The 21,037-nt window shown below is 40.9% G+C and overlaps 1 protein-coding gene across 3 annotated transcripts in view; it reads left to right on the top strand.

Annotated features, from left to right (window-relative positions):
• The first annotated feature begins 8,207 nt into the window (after positions 1–8,207).
• Positions 8,208–21,037, top strand: part of HOATZ (HOATZ cilia and flagella associated protein) — a 39,235-nt gene continuing 26,405 nt past the window's right edge. The window contains exons 1-4 of one of the 3 annotated variants that reach the window (XM_070384240.1): positions 8,208–8,584; positions 12,953–13,426; positions 13,896–13,934; positions 14,434–14,504. In XM_070384240.1, the coding sequence (XP_070240341.1) occupies positions 13,201–13,426; positions 13,896–13,934; positions 14,434–14,504 (336 nt within the window). In that variant the 5' untranslated portion in view covers positions 8,208–8,584; positions 12,953–13,200. Of the gene's footprint in view, positions 8,585–10,586; positions 10,722–12,952; positions 13,427–13,895; positions 13,935–14,433; positions 14,505–21,037 lie in introns of those variants that run through there. The other 2 variants (XM_070384242.1, XM_070384243.1) reach the window with 2 other exon arrangements.

Here is a 21,037-nt window from a genome sequence, read left to right as displayed (position 1 = left end):
AAAACCTGGCCCTCCTGCCTCAATGAGCAACAACTCTGAAGAGCCATCTCATCTCCAGAGCTCCCATAAGATAGGGCAGAGGCCTCAGCAACAACCAGATCACTGGCCCTCCTCTCCCTCTCCCCAATCCTCTTTCTCACTCCCTTATGGGTGTATCTCTCAACAAAACTCCCCAGTAAACCTTCTGCATGAAACTCCCTATCGCAGACTCTATTTCTAAGAAGCTCAGTCTAAGACAGTTTGTATCAGGAATGTTTAAGGAAGCAGACTCTAAAATGGGATTTGGGGAGTAGGTTACAAACCTACTGGCTGGAATAAAAATCTTATCTCTGGTGGTAGCAGAATATGGATATATTTGGCTCCAGGCATGCTGGAGTGGTATGATTATTACAAACCTCGCCAGTGATGAACTGAGATGGAATACAGATAATAGGAGGTGCATTGGCTATTGTAGTATCTTTGATGCTGAAGAGGTATGTGAAATGATAATACAAGGACTGTGGAAACAGATGGTTAAACACCTTGATGTCTCATAACAACATGATTTAATAAGACTAGTTCAGTTCAATTCAGTGAGTATTTAAGTGGTGCTAGTGGTAAAGAACCCACCTGCCAACGCAGGAGACATAAGAGACATGGGTTCGATCCCTGGGTCGGGAAGTTCCCCTGGAGAAGAGAATGGCAAACCACTCCAGTATTCTTGCCTGGAGAATCCCATTGATACAGGAGCCTGGTGGGCTACAGTCATGGGGTCGCAAAGAGTCGAACACAACTGAGTGACTAACACTTCATTTCACTATAAACTCAGAACATATAAAGGTGAGACTCGTCCTTCCATTTCTACAGTATATGACTTATTTCAGCTGCCATGATGTGTTACTCATCCCCCTTATTCAATGGCAGGAGTTTTCAACCTGCTGTACTTGGAATCACCTGAATATCTTTTTAAAAATACAGATGCCTAGCTCCTACCCCTAGATATTCTGATTTAATTGATATGGAGTACAGCCTGAGGCTTTGGGATTCTTTAAAAATCTCCAAGTGATTCTATCGGGCAGCCAAGTTGGAATATCATTAAGATAGATCTCCTCTAGCTATCAAGGAGATTTTAGCTTTATTTTACACTTTTGAATGCTTAGTAATGCCTTAAGTTTAACAAAAATTATTATGCCAAATTTGCATCATTTATTCTCATCTTTTCTAGCTTTTGCTGAGATAACTTTTGCAAAGTTTTTAGTTTTTTTAACTTAGAGGTGACAGAATTTAGTATCAGGATGGTTATTCATACATATATTGCTAAAATAAAATTTGCTTCAGAACCAAAGGTAACCTGTGTATTAGCACATACTCAAATTTTTCCTTTTCAAATGGTTTGGTTTACATTCACAATATTAAAATGGTATTGAATAATTCTTCCATTATTTCACCTTCCCGGATGACAAGCCATTCTACTGCACACTGAGTTGGGGAAACACATTAGCTGATGAAGTTTTGAACCCTTTCCTTGCATTATTTTCTGCAACAGGTCCAGGCAGGCCTTGGAAGTTATGAATAGAACAGTAGAACAACAATGTACTTAGATTTCAGGAAAGAACAATCAAATAGAAACTAAACATCACACAAGACTTCCTTCAGTTACTTACTTATGATGATCTTAAACACCATATTTAAATCACCCCCTACGCATTAATGACAATTATCCTTTCTGTTATAACGAACATTTACTGTTTTCAGTAACTATCTACTGAACATCCACTACATATTAGCACTGCTACACTGCTGTGGGCTTAAAAAAATTTCAACTTTCAACAGGTTTGTTCTCTAGAGAAAGAAATCACCCAAGACCATTTGGATGCAGAGCTTGAGAAATGGAATACTCAAAAATTACTTCAAGTTTCAAGCATTAGTGACCAAGACAATAATGTTATCATTGAAATAACTGAGTTCAGCAGAATAGCCCAGAAAAAAAGAACAATGGTTGTTTCAGAATGAGGTCTCCTGAGTTTCTTTACAGCAATTAAATACACAAATAGTAACGTCCATTCAAATCGTACTATAATTTAGCGGAAGGTTCAGCCTGGGCAAGCCTAAGTCAACTTCATATTTAAGTGGAATAGAAAATAGCTATTGAGTTTTGAAGACAAAAAAACTCAGCTCTCTCATTATTTTCGTGTAATATATAAAATTCCCACTATCAAACGTTCATTCCTTTGATTTAGATACTGTCTTTCCAGGATTTCCAGATGGGTTACCCATAGTAGAAGGGGCTTCCCAGGAAGCTCAAATGGTAAAGAATTTGCTTGCAATGCCGGACACCTGGGTTCGATCCCTGGGTCAGGAAGATCCCCTAGAGAAGGGCATGGCAACCCACTCCAGTATTCTTGCCTGGACAATCCCATGGACAGAGGAGCCTGGCAGGCTACAGTCCATGGACAAAGAGTCGGACACAACTGAGCAACAAACATACATTCATAGCAGAACAGAAGAATTGTGTTCCACCTGGCAAAGTTTGGGAGAGCAGAAAAAGTCTGGAGGAGGCACCACAGAAAATGGCAGCTACATGAGGTTTCTGGTCATGCAGGATAAGGATGAAGAACAGAAGAAAAGAGAGCATCAAAGACAGATTTTACTTTATTAAACCTGAAACACAGATTCAAATAGTTTAAAACATGAAAATAACCCAAAAGATCTTCTAGAATAACAGTTTCCAGAATCACATTTCTTCATTTTAACATGAGGGAATTCAACTCGCTTCCTACAGTATCTTCAAGCCCCAAGGTTCACCAAGAAAGATTTATCTTGAAATCTGTCTTCCTAATTTTAGCTGAACTTCAGCTATACAATAAAACTATTTGTGCATGTAAGTTTTCAAATAGGCAAAATAATTTTAAAATATCATCTAAATTGGACATAAAATTGATTGGACTTTTGATGTCATAGATAGTAACCTTTTTAATCAGACCTCTGATTTCATTAGCTTCCCTTCCTTAAATTGAAAATTACATCCATAGACTCATCCAACTGTTTGCAAAGGCACATCATTGCTAACAAGGGAAAAAATACAGATGCTTTACCAAAACTCCCACTCAAGCAGAAAGTATATTTTTGATAAAGGCAACTAAATAGCACCATTTTTTTAAAGCAGTGAACTAGCCTAGAAACCCACACAGCAAGTCACTCCTGTTATATTTGAATTACATACAAGGGAAGTCACATTAATTGTGGAAACGAAATTGCATATGCTAAAACGTTATCTAATAAAAATCTGCGGTCATGTAATGTTCATTTGAATCTCAAAGAAATTAAGTTTAGAGCTGCCTAATCCACTAATAAGTGAAACTCATTTGCTGATCAACTAAATGAACCTTAAACTATATGCTGCTTCGTTTTGATAAAGTTACCTGCAAGTGTTTTATTTACCACAAGCCTTTTTCCTACTTTACATGTATTTTCCATGTGCATGGTCAAGCACACATAATGGTTAAGTGGCATTGTCCTGGAGAGCACAAAAATGTCTGTAGCCCGCCAGGCTTCTCTGTCCATGGGAGTCTCTGTATCACGCATCAAGGTGGAAACCAAGTCAGCCCACTAAAAATAATTCAGGGTGTAAGAAATTCTATAGACAAGATTCTGTGCTAATATAATAAATCTGTGTTATACAGAACAGCATTCTCTAATACTGCGTCAGCCAAAAAGTTCCTTTGGGTTTTTTCATAAGATATTACAATAAACCGCTGCATTTTATTGCAATATTAATTGCAACATTATAATTACAGACTGATTTCAAAACTGAATTTGAGTATTGAATAATAATATTATCTTACTAATGGAAGATACAAATCATAGAGTGAATATATTAAGTGCAAAGAGATAGAAAAGGGAAATACCAAAATTAGCTAAAAGCACCAGGAAAGATTTTACCCAGGAAGTAGAAGCTGAGCTTGAGATTTAAACCAGCAGTAGATGAGCTAAGCAGAGAAGGCAATGGCACCCCACTCCAATACTTTTGCCTGGAGAATCCCATGGACGGAGGAGCCTGGTAGGCTGCAGTCCATGGGATCACTAAGAGTTGGACACGACTGAGCGACTTCACTTTCACTTTTCACTTTCATGCATTGGAGAAGGCAATGGCACCGCACTCCAGTACTTTTGCCTGGAAAATCCCAGGGACGGAGGAGCCTGGTGGGCTGCTGTCTATGGGGTCGCACAGAGTCAGATACGACTGACACGACTTAGCAGCAGCAGATGAGCTAAGAGAAGGACAATATGAACTTTACTAAATGTAAGCAAGATGAAATCCTTATGATATATTCCATGTTTGCAGAGGAAATAAAGATAATAAATGTTATGTAATTCTTAAAAACTAAAGGATATAAATTCTGCCTAGAAAAAAAGACTTAAGTACCAAATGTAGGGAGTAGAAACAAAAATAAGAATAAGTCAACATAGAGTGATGCTTAAAAGAATTATACTTTAAAGTATTTTCCTTCTTGTAAACCAATTAACAAGATAGCCAATTTCTTCCTTTTGGTTTCATAGAGCTCTTAAAGAGAATAGACTTTCTTCAGCTGTGCACTCTGTTTACTTGTTGGCTATACTGAATCCCTAGAATTGTCAAGTTATTTCTAAAAATCTTGAAAATCTACCTGAGGTTTTTTGGTTTGTTTGTTTTTTGAGAGTTGACAGAGATCAATCAGTGGTGAAAAGCAGTCAGGAAAGTTAATCTGTTTAGTAATAGCCTAGAGAAGTTCATTGCCCCTTGAAAGTCCCACTGAATCAAGCCCTGAAGCAACCTTCTGGTAGAGCCAGTGAGGTCACCCTCTGCCCTCTGGCTAATTCCACTGATAAACTTTATCATGCAGTGGTGTCAAGGCAGCAGTTTCCTTTGAATTCATTTGTGTCTATCGGTTCAGTTCAGTTGCTCAGTCGTGTCCAACTCTTTGTGACCCCATGAATCACAGCATGCCAGGCCTCCCTGTCCATCACCAGCTTCTGGAGTTCACTCAAACTCATGTCCATCGAGTCAGTGATGCCATCCAGCCATCTCATCCTCTGTCGTCCCCTTCTCCTCCTGCCCCCAATCCCTCCCAGCATCAGAGTCTTTTCCAATGAGTCAACTCTTCCCATGAGGTGGCCAAAGTACTGGAGTTTGAGCTTTAGCATCAGTCCTTCCAAAGAAATCCCAGGGCTGATCTCCTTCAGAATGGACTGGTTGGATTTCCTTGCAGTCCAAGGGACTCTCAAGAGTCTTCTCCAACACCACAGTTCAAAAGCATCAATTCTTCGGCGCTCAGCCTTCTTCACAGTCCAACTCTCACATCCATACATGACCACAGGAAAAACCATAGCCTTGACTAGATGGACCTTTGTTGGCAAAGTAATGTCTCTGCTTTTGAATATGCTATCTAGGTTGGTCATAACTTTTCTTCCGAGGAGTAAGCGTCTTTTAATTTCATGGCTGCAGTCACCATCTGCAGTGATTTTGGAGCCCAAAAAAATAAAGTCTGACACTATTTCCACTGTTTCCCCATCTATTTCCCATGATGGGACCAGATGCCATGATCTTCGTTTTCTGAATGCTGAGCTTTAAGCCAACTTTTTCACTCTCCACTTTCACTTTGTGTCTATGACCCCATCTAAAATGTTTTGACTTTTGTTGAGAGTCCGCTCTTCTGCTTCTCTTGTGGACCAACCCTCCTCAAGGTTTATTTCCACCTTCCAGCCCCTTAATAGGAAATAGATGCTCTCAAAGTTGGTCCTGAGCCTTTCACTTTTCTCACTCTATTCTCTATTCAAGAAAAGCACATTACTGGAACTTTCCAGGGGTCCAGTGGCTAAGACTCTGCACTCCCAATAACTGGCACAGCCAAGTTAAAAAAAAAAAGAAGAAAACAATTTTAGCAAATTAAAAGGAAAAAAAAAAAGCACATTGCTGAAGTCACCTACTCCTGAGTGAACCATAGCATGTGCTGGAGGTTCAGTGAAAAATAAGACAACATACCTCTCTTGGCAATCTAATTTAGCCTCATGACTTCAACTACTACAGCTTCAGAAAAACTGCTAAATTTCTCCTTTCAGTTCTGGTCTTTTTCCAGAGTTCCACCTCCAAATAACCCAACTCCATCATAATGTCCTTCCATTACTTACAACTATACACACCTAAACCTAAAATACCTCATAATTCTCCTCTAAGTAGATCTGCCTGCCAACATGTCTACTTGTCATGGAAACCTGCAGGTTAATTCTGTCCTCTAACTAGTTACCAAAGCCCCGTGAAGCTCCCTTCACAAAGCCTCTCTCATTCAGACTGTATATTCTATGTGACTCTATGCCTGGGCTATTAAAATAATCTCCTAAATGGACCTTCAGTCTCCTCTGTATCTCCCTCTTCTAATCTATGTCACTTCATTAATCTCCATAAAACAACATGTCATGTAAGTCATAGGTCCCTCAGACAGAAGAATAAGATTAAAATCCCCTGGCCTGACACCTAGAGTCCTCCAAGATCTATCTCCTACTTCACTGCCTCTCTGATCTTATTACTATTTCCCCAATGGGGATACATTCACTGCTCTCCCATCCACCATGTGTATTACAGTCTCTATGAATTTGCTTGTGTTTTTTCTTCATAAGTTGCTCCTACTACCAAGAGCATCCTCTCCATCTTCTCCCTTTATCTATATCCTACTTTTCCTTCTCAGACCCATATTTTCCACATAGCCTTCTCTGTGTGCCAATCGTTGGTGTTTTTCTTCTTTCCTTTTTCCTAAATGCTTGACAACAACAAAGCTCACATTAGTATTCAGGAGTCTTGAAACACTTATTAATCTAACTATCTTAGTACTTAAGATAATTATATAAGTATATAAATAATACACAACTTATTATATTGTATATATTAATAAAATTAATATACTATCACTACCTTAATTATATATTGTAGAAATTGTCTATCTTTCTATTACTAGACCATAGATCCCTAGATTGTGTTCTCTAAAGATGATAAATATGCAACAAGCTTGCTCCTGCTGCTAAGTCATAACCAAGAGTTCAAGCAACTCTAATTATAAAGCTTATATTTTAGATTGTTTGATTTACTAAAAGATAAATCAATTTAACGTTTTCATATAGAAGGCAACACTATTGATTAATCAATAAATAGAAACTGAAGATAATCAAGAATCTGGTTCACTCTTACTAATGAGAGTACAATGAAATGGAATCAGAAGTATAAAATTAGAAAAGTTGCTGGCAGTTCATTTTAGCTCAAAAGAAAATCTCCTCTCATAATTAAACAGATTCATTGATTTTTAGTTCTTCAAAGGCACCATGCTGACTTCAATCTAGTCTTGCTTCAACAAATAAACTAGTTCTTATTTATAGTATCATGAATATTAATAAAATATTCTAATAGTTATTGATCTATATAAAAATCAAAACATGGTTTTATATTTCTTAAAAGAAAATGTACCCTTTAAAAAAACAGGTTTAAAAAGAAACTGCTAAACTCCAATCATTTCTCCTCAGTCTGATTGTTCACATCTTCCTCCCTGACAAAAGCTATGGAGGACTTCCTTGGTGGTCCAGTAGTTAAGAATCCACCTGCCAATGCAGGGGACCCTGGTTCAATCCCTGGTCCAGGGAGATTCCACATGCCACGGGGCTACTGGCCGTTGAGCCACAGATACTGAAGCCCACACGCCGTAAAGCCCATGCTCTGCAACAGGAGAAGCCATCACACTGCAACCTGAGAGCAGACCCCCGCTCACCACAGCTAGAGGAAACCTGAGTGCTGCAATGACAACCCAGCGCAGCCAAACATTTTTTAAAAATTAAATGAAAAAAAAAAGCTATGGAAGTTAGAAAATGTCCAGACAGCAATTTGTGTATGTTGAAAGCAATGAATAAGCTTTCACCATCTTTTGTAATTCCCAACTCTCATCACTCTAGTTTTTATTTAGGAGTCGTAAGTTTAGCCAATATAATAAATTTGCTAAAGCAGGATGTATTTGTTTTCTACACTCTTCTTGCTTTCCTCCTAACAACCAATTTCACCTCCTTTCCTTAGTACACCATCCCCATCTCCCTAATCACCAAACGCCCAGAAATCAAATACAACAGTAAACAAGCCGCTGAATGGTACCTTCCTGGTGCTGTATAAAACAAATGCAATCTTCTGTTTGGGCGTTTAAAAACACCACAAGCATTCTTACTTAGATTAAATCATGGATCTCCCTGGTCTCCAGGCATGTCTAGACATGAACCATAAAGGGAATGAGATCCTTGGAGTTTCTCTAGTAACTGCAGGCCAAACCAACAGCAACCCTAAGAACAAGCATTCTTTATTTTTTTAAGCAAAACTATCCCACACACATTTTGTCTCGTTATTTTAATTTTTTAGTTGCACTACCTACAAAATAAACTGCATTTTAAATTTTTGATTTCAGTAGGCAATGCATATTGATGACTTTTATATATGAATTTTCTTTTTTTTTTTAATCATCTTTGAAGAAAAGTTTTTAAAATCTAAATTTCAAGGCATCTACCTGCAACCACTGCCTTGGATGGCAGCAATTCACCTCAGGTAAGACATGTAAAATGCAGCTAATAATCATAAAATATCAATCAGGAGGAAGTATTAAATATTGTATTGGGTAAAAATGACTAACAATTTGAAAGAACTGCCTTTTTGTAACCACATCCTAACCAAGACTTATAAGATTGCATATGGTTAATGGAATGGAAGCTATTTTATTTATACATGTATATTTAACTAGAAAGTACAAATTGAACTCTACAGTTATCTCTAGAGAGTTTAGAGGTTAGCTAACTCTGATTACAGCATGTTGCCTGATAATGGCTTGGTATACTGTACATGTTAAAGGTTTACGAAGGATTTATGTAATGTATTCAACAACATCATGCTCTCCCAAAGATATGATGAATACAAATCACTGTTAGTTGTAAATAACCTGCCTTTTGCAATTTAACAAGTTAATTTTTACAATTAACATTTTCTGTATTGTACATTTTATACCTTGGTTTCTTACTCTTCACTTTGGTGTATACAGAGCAAATGATGCATTTAACAAAAAAAGTACTGTTTTTCATATTCAAAGATAATGCTATAACTTACTCAAATTCATCCTTGAGAAGATGTTCTGGTGTTTTAAGAATGTGAGTTTGGAATGTGTGTTGAATGATCTAGATCATCTGGGCCTATGCATGTTGAGTGGCATCTGTGAGACCACTTGCTGGGCAGGGAATCAGCCTATAGCTGGGGAGTTTTCCTTTGCGGACAATCATTTAGAATTAAGATATTTGGGTCAATAATGAGTACTCCATCCTGGGTGCATAAAGATCAAAGGGAGGGCTACTTCCAGTTGAGCCCTAGAAGGTGTGTAATCAAACAGTGTTCTTTATTCTCTCCTGATTCATGCACTGAAGAAAACAAAGGGAAGGAGTAACTAAGGGAAAGAATTATTAGTAGAGGTCTCCCAGAAATCCTCACTCTCCTCTTTGCTCAATCTACTCCAAATGCACACATAAACACATGTACATCCTCAAATGTGGAACTGAGAGAATAAGACAATGCAACTGGTCACAAAACACTGTCTTTCTTCCACAGCCCTCACCGTGAACGTCCGAAACGACGCTTGCTTCTAGGACCTACTTATAGTTCTCCTCCATGCCCCACCCCGCTCACTTCTATTTCTGCCCGCCCTGGACATTTACTAGGCACTGTCTTGTATAGTAAATAATGTGTGTTCATTTTGTGTTACCATCTAGGTTGTACATAGAGAGGGTGGAACGACCCTAGGGGCTAAACATACAGCAGGGATTGAAATAAACAATGTACCAGAAGTAGGAATAGTTTTGCCTAAAGTTGACCCGGGCTCGATTCCTGGGTTGGGAAGATCCCCTGGAGAAGGAAATGGCAACCCACTCCAGTATTCATGCCTGGAGAATCGCATGGACTGTAGCCTGTCAGGCTCCTCTGTCTATGAGGTCGCAAGAGTTAGACGCAACTTAGCGACTAAAGCACCAAAGCTGACCTAGAGGGTGCGAAACTTTGGCCTCGACCTTAAGAGGCCCACACTCCCATCTAACTAACGAGCTGGCCGGCTCCCTCTCTTGACTAAAAGAAGATCTGGCTCCCACCCCCACTGAATGGCCCTCCGACAATGGGAGAGCACCCAACGGGAACACAAGAGGGCAGTCGGGACCTCAGAGGCACTCCTCCGGCATGTTATAGAAAACTGGAGCCAACCAGCTGATACTCCAGCGAGCTGTTTTCCCTGACGGGGATGAGTTTTGAAAACTGGCGGGAGGGCCTGGGGTTTTTTGGAGAGGGGGTCGGAGAGAAGGAGCTCTTCGTCCCTCCCGATAGATGAAGAAAAACAACTTCCCAAGATCCTTGCCTCCTCGTCCGGGGCCTCGTCCCGACAGGCGCCCGCCCCCCGCCCCTTCAGGCGGCGTCCTCCCCGCCCCCACCCCGCCCCTCCCCCACCGCCCCTCCCCGCCCCTCCCCCACCCGGCCCCCTCGCGCCTGCCCCGCCCCCTCCACCCGCGGGGTTCTGAGGGCGGTTGGTCGGCCACGGCCACGGTCACTTGGCCACTCGGAGCGGCGGGGCACACGAGGTCGAAAGAGCCGGCTCGAAGGGTTGGGGCCCAGACCTGAAGAGAAGTTTCCTGGGGCTGACCCGGCCCGGCTGAGGGAGGTGGGAGCCGGCCCGAGGAGAGCGGAGGGGAAAGGGAAGGGAAGGAAGGGAACCTGAGAGGCAGAGCCCCGGGAGGCGGGGAGACCGCTGGCCGGGGACGCGGGGTCGGGGGCTCGGTGGCCCAGGTGGGGCCAGCCGGCCGGGCACCCCCGGGAGTCACCTGGGCCTGGGGTGGGGGCCGAACCCTCGGGCGGCAGGTTCCCGCTGGAGCGCCGCCCGCCGGCCTCGCCAAGCGTGCGCGGCACGTCCGGCGGGGGCCCCGCGCTGCCCCACGGGCCGAGCGAGAGTCGCTGGGGGGCGGCCCGGAGGCGTCCTCTGGGGACCCGCATCCTGGGCCTCGCGCCCCGGCACTGTCGGGTGTCGCCCCCGGGGAAATGTGGGGTCGCGGCGGGCCTGATCCCTCCCGCCCGCCTGCTCTGGGACACCGCGTCGGCGCTGCGAACCGTCTGAGAGCGAGCCCGCGGGCGCCCGGTGCTCGGTTTGTAGGCAGTGTAATTAGCTGATTGTACTCTCATGCTTACAATCACTAGTTCCACTGCCATCAAAACAAGGCACAGCATCACCCGCCGCCCTGCCGGCAGGAAGACGCCACCCTCGGCGGCTAACCGCCGACCTCAAGCGTTCGAGTAGAGTGCCCAGGGCTTCGAGATCTGATGCGTCAGCGTTTAGCGCTGCTGGCGGAGCACGTTGTCAGCTTGCTAGTAACCCCCTTGCAAACTCCTTCAAGCTGCTGCTTCTAGATACTGTTAAAGTGTTAGCCATCTCTAGGACTAAAAGCAAAACGGTGCAATCCCATGTAAACAAAGCGAAATCCGTGGTGTTGAATGGCCTTAAGACTTTTTAACTGCTGGGTGGAGCCCCCACGTAGCGTTTAATGCTGTTTGTGCCTGTTTTTCATTATTTAGTTCAGTCGCTCAGTCGTGTCGGACTTTTTGTGACCCCATGGACTGCTGGCATGCCAGGCTTCCCTGTCCATCACCAACTCCCAGAGCTTTCTCAAACGTGTCCATCGAGTCGGTGATGCCATCCAACCAGCTCATCCTCTCATTATTTAGTAGGGTATTCACCAAGACACCAAGTGAGCTACTACTGAACTAACCTTGCCTATTACAACGTATGGAGCACCAACCTGAGACGCAGTTTGTAATAAACGTAAACCTTTTTCCTGTGAGTCTAGTTACTAGGCAGTGTAGTTAGCTGATTGCTAATAATACCAATCACTAACCACACGGCCAGGTAAAAAGATTTGGGAATTCATCCAAATGAGCTGCATGTATATATCAATGTGGGGGGGCTTGGCGAGGAGGATTGGAATTTGCTGCTATTGCCCACTGCTTATTTATCAATAGCTTAACCAAGAGAGAAGTGAACATTTTAGGTGCTAAATATACGATGTATATTTTATATGTGTGTGTATATATATATATATATATATATGATTTTTCAATATTCCTTCAGTCTCTGAACCAAAAAATGTTCAGATATATCGGAGAATAGAATTTTTTTCCTTAGCTGTCATTGTATAGATTTGTAATCATCTACTTTTGAACTGTATTTTTGTGAGAGACTGTATTAATATCTTGAAAGAATAGTGTCATAAGGAAACGAAATTGTGGTTATTACCAATACGTTCATGTCCTTTCCTTAATTGGTTTTATGATTTCCATCTCAATTCCTCCCACAGTAATTACAACTTTCCTATCGCTGAAAGAGTTAAATTGTTCCTAGATTAACCAGATCGCTGGGGAAAGCTGCACACATAACATTTGTAAACATTTTTGTAGAAACATATTAACAAAAATGTTCATAGTGTATTTTTCATCACACTTATCCTATATATTTAAGTAATCATTTACAACTCTTGCCATAAAAGCAGCTTTTAGTGGGACTGACGATCTAAATCAAGCTTCTTTCCGTAAGATTGGCCTTACAGATTCAGGGGGGAAATGTGTAAAAAAGTATACACGTGGGTACCTATCAGCCCCGTTCCGACCTCTAGCTACCATAGGCTATGATGTTAGCTGCCCTGTTGAATTCATCAACCAATGCAGGCCCAGAACCTCCCCATAGAGGGTGCTGCGCTACAGCAATCTGGTGTGGAAAAGGGTTTGGGGCGGTGGAACTAAGGAACTGAAAGCTTTATTTGGGGTAAAGGAAGCTGGTGTGGCGGGGATACGAGGAAGGAGGCTGAGGATGAAAAAGCTGAAGTGCTCCCCCACTGACTCCAACAGGACAAGACGCCCCAAAGTGGATGCTTTGACTCCTATTTGCACCCCAAGACTTGGACAGGTCCCAAAGCCTGTGATCACTGCAAAAATGGGATTCAGGTGACCCACAAGCGCGCGCCAGACCCCATCATCTACCGAGCAAACCAAGGGCTTCCGGCCGTGGCGCTTGCCAACTTGGCGGGTTTCCGCGGTGAGGGCGGGGCGGGGCTGAGAGACCGGCAAAGGAGCTTGGAGAAGCGTCCTGAGTTGCCATGGAAACGAGGCCCAGCAGCAGTCTTAGCAGCCCAGAGGAGTCCTGTGAAGCTTTTCCCCAAGGATTGCTAGTGTTCACCGGCTCTTCGGATCGTGATGCCAACTTGGCCAAGCAGTTCTGGATCGGGGCGTCAATGTACCCCCACAACGAATCTCAGCTGGTGCTGTCCAGAGGTAGCAGCCAGCGTCTGCCGGTGGCGCGGCCTTCCAGGAGCAGTGCACCGGGTGAGTAGCTCCTCTGTAACCCACGGGGAAGATACTAGAGCCCCGCCCAGGAGAAACTGCTGAACCTAGTTCTAAAGAACCTTTCATTCAAATATCTAAACCTCTATACAAATAATTTTAAAATCGTCTCTGCAATTTTTCCACCCCAAAATGATCGGTGGTGTCTTTGTTATATCTAAAAGCACATCTGAAAATATCACCTGGGTTATGACATCTATTTGTCTAAACAGTGTAGAATAGTCTGGGCAAATGTTGGCTGAAAGAATATGAAAGACAGTCGTTTACAATTGAGTTCAAACATGAAAGCCCTAGAGAAGGTTGAAGGCAGAGTCAATATTAGGAAACAAGTTCCCTGACATGTAAGGCTTAAGATGGGGAAACTGCAATTTTTATAGGTATACAAAACTTAAATACCTTTAATGCTATGGGTTTTCCAGATATCTCTTTACTTCCCTTTTGTATTTTTTAGAGAAAACTTACTTCCAGCCTTTTTTCCTTGAGGAAAGCAGTAAGTACAAAGTTTTATGCCTTTCAACATCATGATTCCTAGATTCTTTAAAAAAAATCTAAGAATTTTTTTAAATTTTTAAAAATATAGATAATAAGTATAAGGATACAACTTCATACTTTGGCATAACTTTATGAAAGCATACCAGGACCCTGCCTCAGGGACCAATTCATTTATCCAGAGGAAAATGCCTAAATTCCTGTAACACTTTGAATAGGAACTGTAATATCTAATACTACAAGTTTGTTCTGTTTAGAGACATTTTCTTATCTCTGGACTCAGGCTACTCCTCTTCTAAAGAGATTAAAGCTTCCTTGCAAACAGAGCTAATTAATTCAGTCTCCAGTTATTTATGAATCTGGTTCATAAAGTTTCAAGACAGTACATATTTATGTTACCTTCCTACTCTATGTATTACCTTTTAACCTTTAATTTTTATCAACATTATTGTAAAATCATGATAAAATTATTTCAGATTGAATTTGACTGTTTTCTTTAGAGAGTAGAGATGTCACTGCTGAAACCCTAAAGATTCAGGAATCCGAGGAGAAAAAAAAGTATCTCCAAAAGGTAGGCCAATATTTCAGAAAATTATTTGATTTTCATTAAAATTTCATTATTATTTTCTGTGTGTGTTTTAGTTGCTCAGTCATGTCTGACTCTTTTTGACCCCATGGACTATAGCCTGCCAGGCTCCTCTGTTCATGGAGTTCTCCAGGCAAGAATACTGGAGTGTGTTGCCATGCCCTTCTCCATTATTTTCTAAATCATCCCAATATTCTTTTTTTTAATATACATATATAGAAATTTTCTGCTTCTGGTATATCAGCTTGGGCATTGAAGAATCTTTATTAGAACTTTAATTGAAGATTAAGAAATTCTTTTAAACTTGGGCAGTTCTCAGTCTCTGCAAAAGCCCAAGGATGTATAAGAACAATGCAATCAGAGGGAAGTGGGGAAAAATGGATTCACATACTTTCCATCCAATAAGGCCCTAAATCATATACAAAGTTGTAAGAAGAGAAATAGTGTAAGAACAGGAAAAAGTGAAGAGAATTGACTGTCTTGCTGTGCTGCGCTATGTCACTCAGTCCTATTTGACTCTTCGATGAACCGACTATCTTAATAGGTCAAAATTAAATGATCAGAGGAATGAGTCTGTCATCTCGAACCATTTTGATTAAAGGCCACAATTCAGCACATTGGTGTTGTCAAATCAACTGAACATGTCTCTTCTTGGCAACCTCCCTTGTTGCTTTTCTTGTTGTAGGCACAGACTTTAACTCAATAATTAGTACAGTGATTTATAGAAACATTTTGTGTGGTTAATGGGGAGATTCCATTCCTGTAACTGTTCCTGTACTATAAAAGCAAAGATAGAGGATTTGTCTGACCAATGTCTTTAATCACCGAATCTATTGGCAAACTCCAAAAGACTTATTGGGAATTCTACATAAATTACAGAACAATCATTTGAGTTTGCTGATCACATTAGTTCCCTTTGTGGACTCTTGGTGATGCCTCCAAACAAATTAAGTGATTAGAAATAGTCAGCATTTTCTTCTCTCCTGGGGATACTGTATACATATATTTATACTAGAACTTAATGAGGGGGAAGAGAACTTAATTTTCAGTGAGGCGAAAATCATTAAAATTCCACCTCTTCAGCATATTTTAATTTCATTTTTGGAAGAGATTAGAAGTAAAATATTAAAGGCAAACTATTTCCAATTTTTATCATTTTTTTGTCAAACAATTTAAGACAATTTGAGGAGTTACACGTGAATTTTCTGTTAACGGACTATTAGTAGTCTTAGAACTGATTTCCTTGCCTCAGGTTCTTCTATTATTTATTAATTAATACCCAGATATCTACTGAGAACCTGTCACGTGCCAAGTACTATCGTAGATGCCGGGAATATAAAGATGTATTCCCTGACTTCCAGGAATTTATAATCTGGTGTGGGAGAATACCAATTAAATAATGCATTATTATGATAGATTATGCACATAATACATTATTATGATAGAGATACACACGTAGAACTATAGGAATACATTGAAGGACATCAAAGTCAAGCTTAAGGATTCAAGAACTCTTCCCAAAGGAACTGCGTTTCAAAGAATGTATCGAGTTGACCAATCAAGTAATATCCTCCATGCTAAACTAGTTATCTTCCTAAAACCCAAGTCCTTTTATGCTGCTTTCTTACTGTATTCGTCTGCCAGGGTTGCCATAACAAAATACCACAGAACAGGTGGCTTAAATAACAGAATCTTATTTTCTCGCAGTTGTGGAGGCTGGAAGCCTGAGCTCAGGGTGCCTCCAGAGTTGGTTTCTGATGAGGCCTCATTCCCAGCTTCTGCAATAGATGGCCACTTTCTCAGTGCATTCTCACATGGTAGCAGGAGCTCTGGTGTCTCTTCATCATCTTATAAGGACATCAGTCCTGTTATATTAGAACCCCACCATTATGACCTCATTTATCTTGAACCACCTTCCTGAAAGATCTGTTTCCAAATAGAGTTACACTGAGAGTTAGGGCTTCAACACAGAAATTGCAGGAGTGGGGATGGGAATGATATATTTCAGTCTATATATCTGGTTTCATTTTTCTCCCTGGCTTTTCTGCAGCATGGAGACCAAACTCTCCAGCAAGGTATTCAAGTTCTTTCCCAGTCTGACCATAACCTGACTGTCTTCTACCACTCTCCTTCCTTCCCCTATTCAGCACCCCCTACCCCAAAAGCAGCATCCTCTGTCCAACTGGTGCTCAGCCACTAGGCTACGGCACACTGTGTACCCTTTGCCATATGTGCTGCGATGGTAAATGGGTAAATGTTAATATATTTTTGCTAAACCTAAACACACACATTATCCTGTGATATCTGCCAAATTGTACATTAAGTCAAATGGGTTCTGCAAGACAGTATAAACAAGACTCTATCTGTTGAGAGTAGAAGAGGCCTAACCAAGCAGCAAACCAGCAGGACAGAAAGAGAATATTAATGAAACTGCCTTGTGAGGATATAGGAGAGCTGAGTCAGCATGGTGCTAAAATTAAGAGAATCGTGTAATAATTGAATGCTCTTATAGATATCCTCTGAGCCACTGGGGAGGCCAGTGGATGTGAACTTGGACAAAATCCAGGAGATGGTGAGGGACAGGGAGGCCTGGCATGCTACACTGCAGCATGGGGTCATGAGGAGTTGGACATGACTTGGCAACTGAACAACAGCAATAGATGTCCTCAGATACCATTGTGATATAGTACTCATAACACCCAATTTAGTGAGTGCATACCATGTCTATGTATACTAAGCTAAGCACTGTATATGCATCAACTCATACTCTCCTTAAAATAACCTGATGATGATTATTCCCACTTAATCAAACAAGGCTTAAATGATCTTCCAAAGTTCGCACAACTGGAAAGTGGCTGAGTCTATATTGAAAGCCTGTATCCTAATTCCAAAGCCCGTGAGTCTCATTTTGTTGTACTGATTGATGGCCACGCTATTGTTCAAGTATGCTGCTGAAGATTCTAAAATTCAAAACTGTGGTATGAATACAAGTGTGAGAAACAGTGTTTCCAGCCCTGTGGAACGGTACACTCTCTTCAACCTGCAGTGCCCTTTTGTGTGTCTTCCTAAAACGCCGTCCCTCATTTACCTTCAAGTTTCAACTCAAATACAACTTCTCTCTGAAGCCTTCCCAGAGGTGACCTGGACACTACAGAATGAATAGCTCCCTTCCCTGTGCTCCCAGAGCAAGTCATGATCTGTGTTATAGCTGCATGTGGATGTTTCTGTCTCTCCTGCTGGATTCCAGGCACCATAGTGTCGTGGACTTCGGAGACAAGCTGGGTTTGGACGTCTGACTCTGCCACTTACTATCTCAATGACCTTGAGAAGCCTACTTAACCCCTGTAAGGCTCAGCTTCCTCAGACAGAGAAGCAGCAGTGATAAAAATATCCCCCTCATCCAGCTGGTATAAGACATGTAAAACACCTGGCCATCGTTTGCTCTCAACAAAGGCCAGTTCTCTTTTCCTCCATGAGGGCAGAAGTCATTTCCTATGTGCTTGACCCTGGTACTCATCTACCTATTGAAACTCAATAACTATTTGTTGATAGAATAAATAATTGCATAATTGAGTTAACGAATGAATGGACATATGCTCTATACAGTGATAATGTCATTTTGGTTAGCCTTTTGCACATGTATACACCTGACAAATTTTTCCAGGCTGACAGTTTTTGTAAGAATATTCTCCAAAGCTAGTCTATTTGCAAGTCTACTTTAGGATCAATTTAGCACATGCCCTCGCTTCTCAGTTTTGCTTTTACCTCATGGGTCTATATATGATGGGAGGAAATGTGACTCCTTGTAATTACTAAAACTTAGACTCTATTTTTGGATGACATTGTTTTTTTAGGATTGTAGTACTCTCTCTACATTGCCGCCACCACAATTCTAGAATTTTCAGCTTGATGGCAGAAAATAAATGGGTTCTATTTAACTCATTTATAATGATCTATTTAATTTGCAGATCTTCTACATATTTTGAACATATACATTTGTAAGTAAATTCCTGGTATAATTTTCATTCTAAAATGGTAAAAAATATTCCCCATCAAGTCACTTAAAGTTTTTTTTTTCTTTCACAGTCTCCTTAAAATTAAGGAAAATCTAAAAATTTATCTCTCTCTCTCCTAAAAATACCTTTATAGCTTTTCTCCCCAACTGATATTGATTGATTTTTTTCAGTTGTTGAACTTTTAAAAAATTTTAATGTTATCCTCCATCTTGGAATATCTTCCAGATATACATTATAAATACTTTGGTTAGTAGAAAAAATGCTATTAATCACAAGTACTATTTCTGTGATGGATAGCCATGGCAGAAAATCAAGAACAATTTGAGTCCATCAAGATTAAATGGCTTACTCTGTCCATAAAGGAAACCTTATAGTTCTGTACTGGCCCATTATTCTTCCTTTGAGAGTTCTAAAGTAGTCTGAAAACATTATAATAAATGAATAGTCAGCTAATTCTTTGAAATCATAAAACTAATTTGCTTTTTAGTTTTGCCACCTTTAAGAAAGCTCTTTACCTGATTATCTCTTTATGAAAATGATTATAAATAATTCATTTTCTGGGAGGGGAAGTAAAGATCAGAGCAGTACTTTAAGGCATGTATATAGACAACATATTCATAAACATCCATCAGGAATCAGAGTTTAATGTGAGTAAATATAAACTAAAGGTTTTTAGAAGGAAAAGATCCCATCTGCGAATCAGCAATAAAGATATGCTCTTTATCAGGCTTCCCTGGTGGCTCAGACAGTAAAGAGTGTGCCTCCAATGCAGGAGACCTGGGTTCAATCCCTGGGTCAGGAAGATCCCCTGAAGAAAGAAATGGCAACCCTCTCCAGTATTCTCACCTGGAGAACTCCATGGACAAAGGAGCCTGGTGGGCTATAGTCCATAGGGTTGCAGAATCGGACATGACTGAGCAACTAACATTTTATCAGGAATGGGGTTTAAATCTGTTCAGTCTCACAACCTGTACAACCAATGCTAACTATGGGGTAAGTCTTCCTCAAAAGTCAATTTGCAGGCTTCTCTGGTGGCTCAGTGGTAAAGAATCTGCCTGCCAAGGCAGGAGACACAGGTTCAGTTCCTGATCCAGGAAAATCCCACACGTCATGGAGCAACTAAGCCTCTGCACCACAACTACTGAGTCTGTGCGCTAGAGCCTGGGAGCCACAAGTACTGAAGCCTGCGTACCCTAGAGCCTGTACAGCCACAGGAAAAGCCACTGCAGTGGAAAGCCCGCCCAGCAGCAGAGACCCAGCACAGCCTAAAATAAATACATAAATTTTAATATTTTTTAAGAAAAAAGAAATTCCTATTTCTTAAACAAAAAAAGTCAGCTTGCTATATGACACTTCAGTGAACCAGAAGCAAATCATTCTACGATGAGATCATGCTTAGAAGAAGAATCTAAGAAATTTCACAAAGATGCATTTTTAGATACCAAATCACAAAAGTGGAAACATTTAACATTATCCTCCATTATCTTATACTTTTAAGGGACGCTCAGAATCACTGTTAATCAGTTTTGTAGAGCCAAACCAAAGATGTAAGGAATTTCCTCAGTGTCATTGCCCAGGATGTCCAGTTAAAAGAAAATCCTTTTTGGTATCAAATTGCCCAGGAATGGCTACCCAGACAAATCAAAATTTTCTCAGTCTCAGTGTTACCTGGCTTTGTTTTAATTTTGCTTTCCTGCCCTTCAGTTCAGTTCAGTCACTCCGTCGTGTCTGACTCTTTGCAACCCCATGAATTGCAGCACGCCAGGCCTCCCTGTCCATCACCAACTCCTGGAGTTCACTCAAACTCATGTGCATTGAGTTGGTGATGCCATACAGCCATCTTATCCTCTGTCGTCCCCTTCTCCTCCTGCCCCCAATCCCTCCCAGCATCAGAGTCTTTTCCAATTAGTCAACTTTTCGCATGAGGTGGCCAAAGTATTGGAGTTTCAGCCTCAGCATCAGTTCTTCCAATGAACACCCCAGATTAGTCTCCTTCAGAATGGACTGGTTGGATCTCCTTGCAGTCCAAAGGACTCTCAAGAGTCTTCTCCAACACCACAGTTCAAAAGCATCAATTCTTTGGCTCTCAGCTTTCTTCACAGTCCAACTCTCACATCCATACATGACCACTGGAAAAACCATAGCCTTGACTAGACAGACCTTTGTGCCCTTATGTAGTATTAAAATTCCTTTTCCTCCATTAGGAAGTGGTGGGTTTCTCCTTCACCAACAAGATACTTATTTAAATTCTTGTTGTTGCAAATTTGTCAAAGGATTCAAGTGGAAGAATAATAAAAACAGACTGTGTATTCACCCTAGCAAGCAAATATTTTGGTAGCAAATGATAATTAAAAGATTGCATAAATATGAATTACTCTTTTATATCCTCTGTTGTACCACTTTGTCTTCAAACATTATTCAGTCTTGGGAAACATTTAAGGTTGACAGATAAGGTTTCCCTCTTAATCTTCTTTAGTAACATCTACAGTCCACCAAAGGCTT

Source organism: Bos mutus, chromosome 15, assembly GCF_027580195.1.
Source record: "Bos mutus isolate GX-2022 chromosome 15, NWIPB_WYAK_1.1, whole genome shotgun sequence".
NCBI lineage: Eukaryota > Metazoa > Chordata > Mammalia > Artiodactyla > Bovidae > Bos > Bos mutus.
The sequence above is the reverse complement of the archived record's forward strand: the minus strand, read 5'-3'. Positions and strand labels throughout refer to the sequence as shown.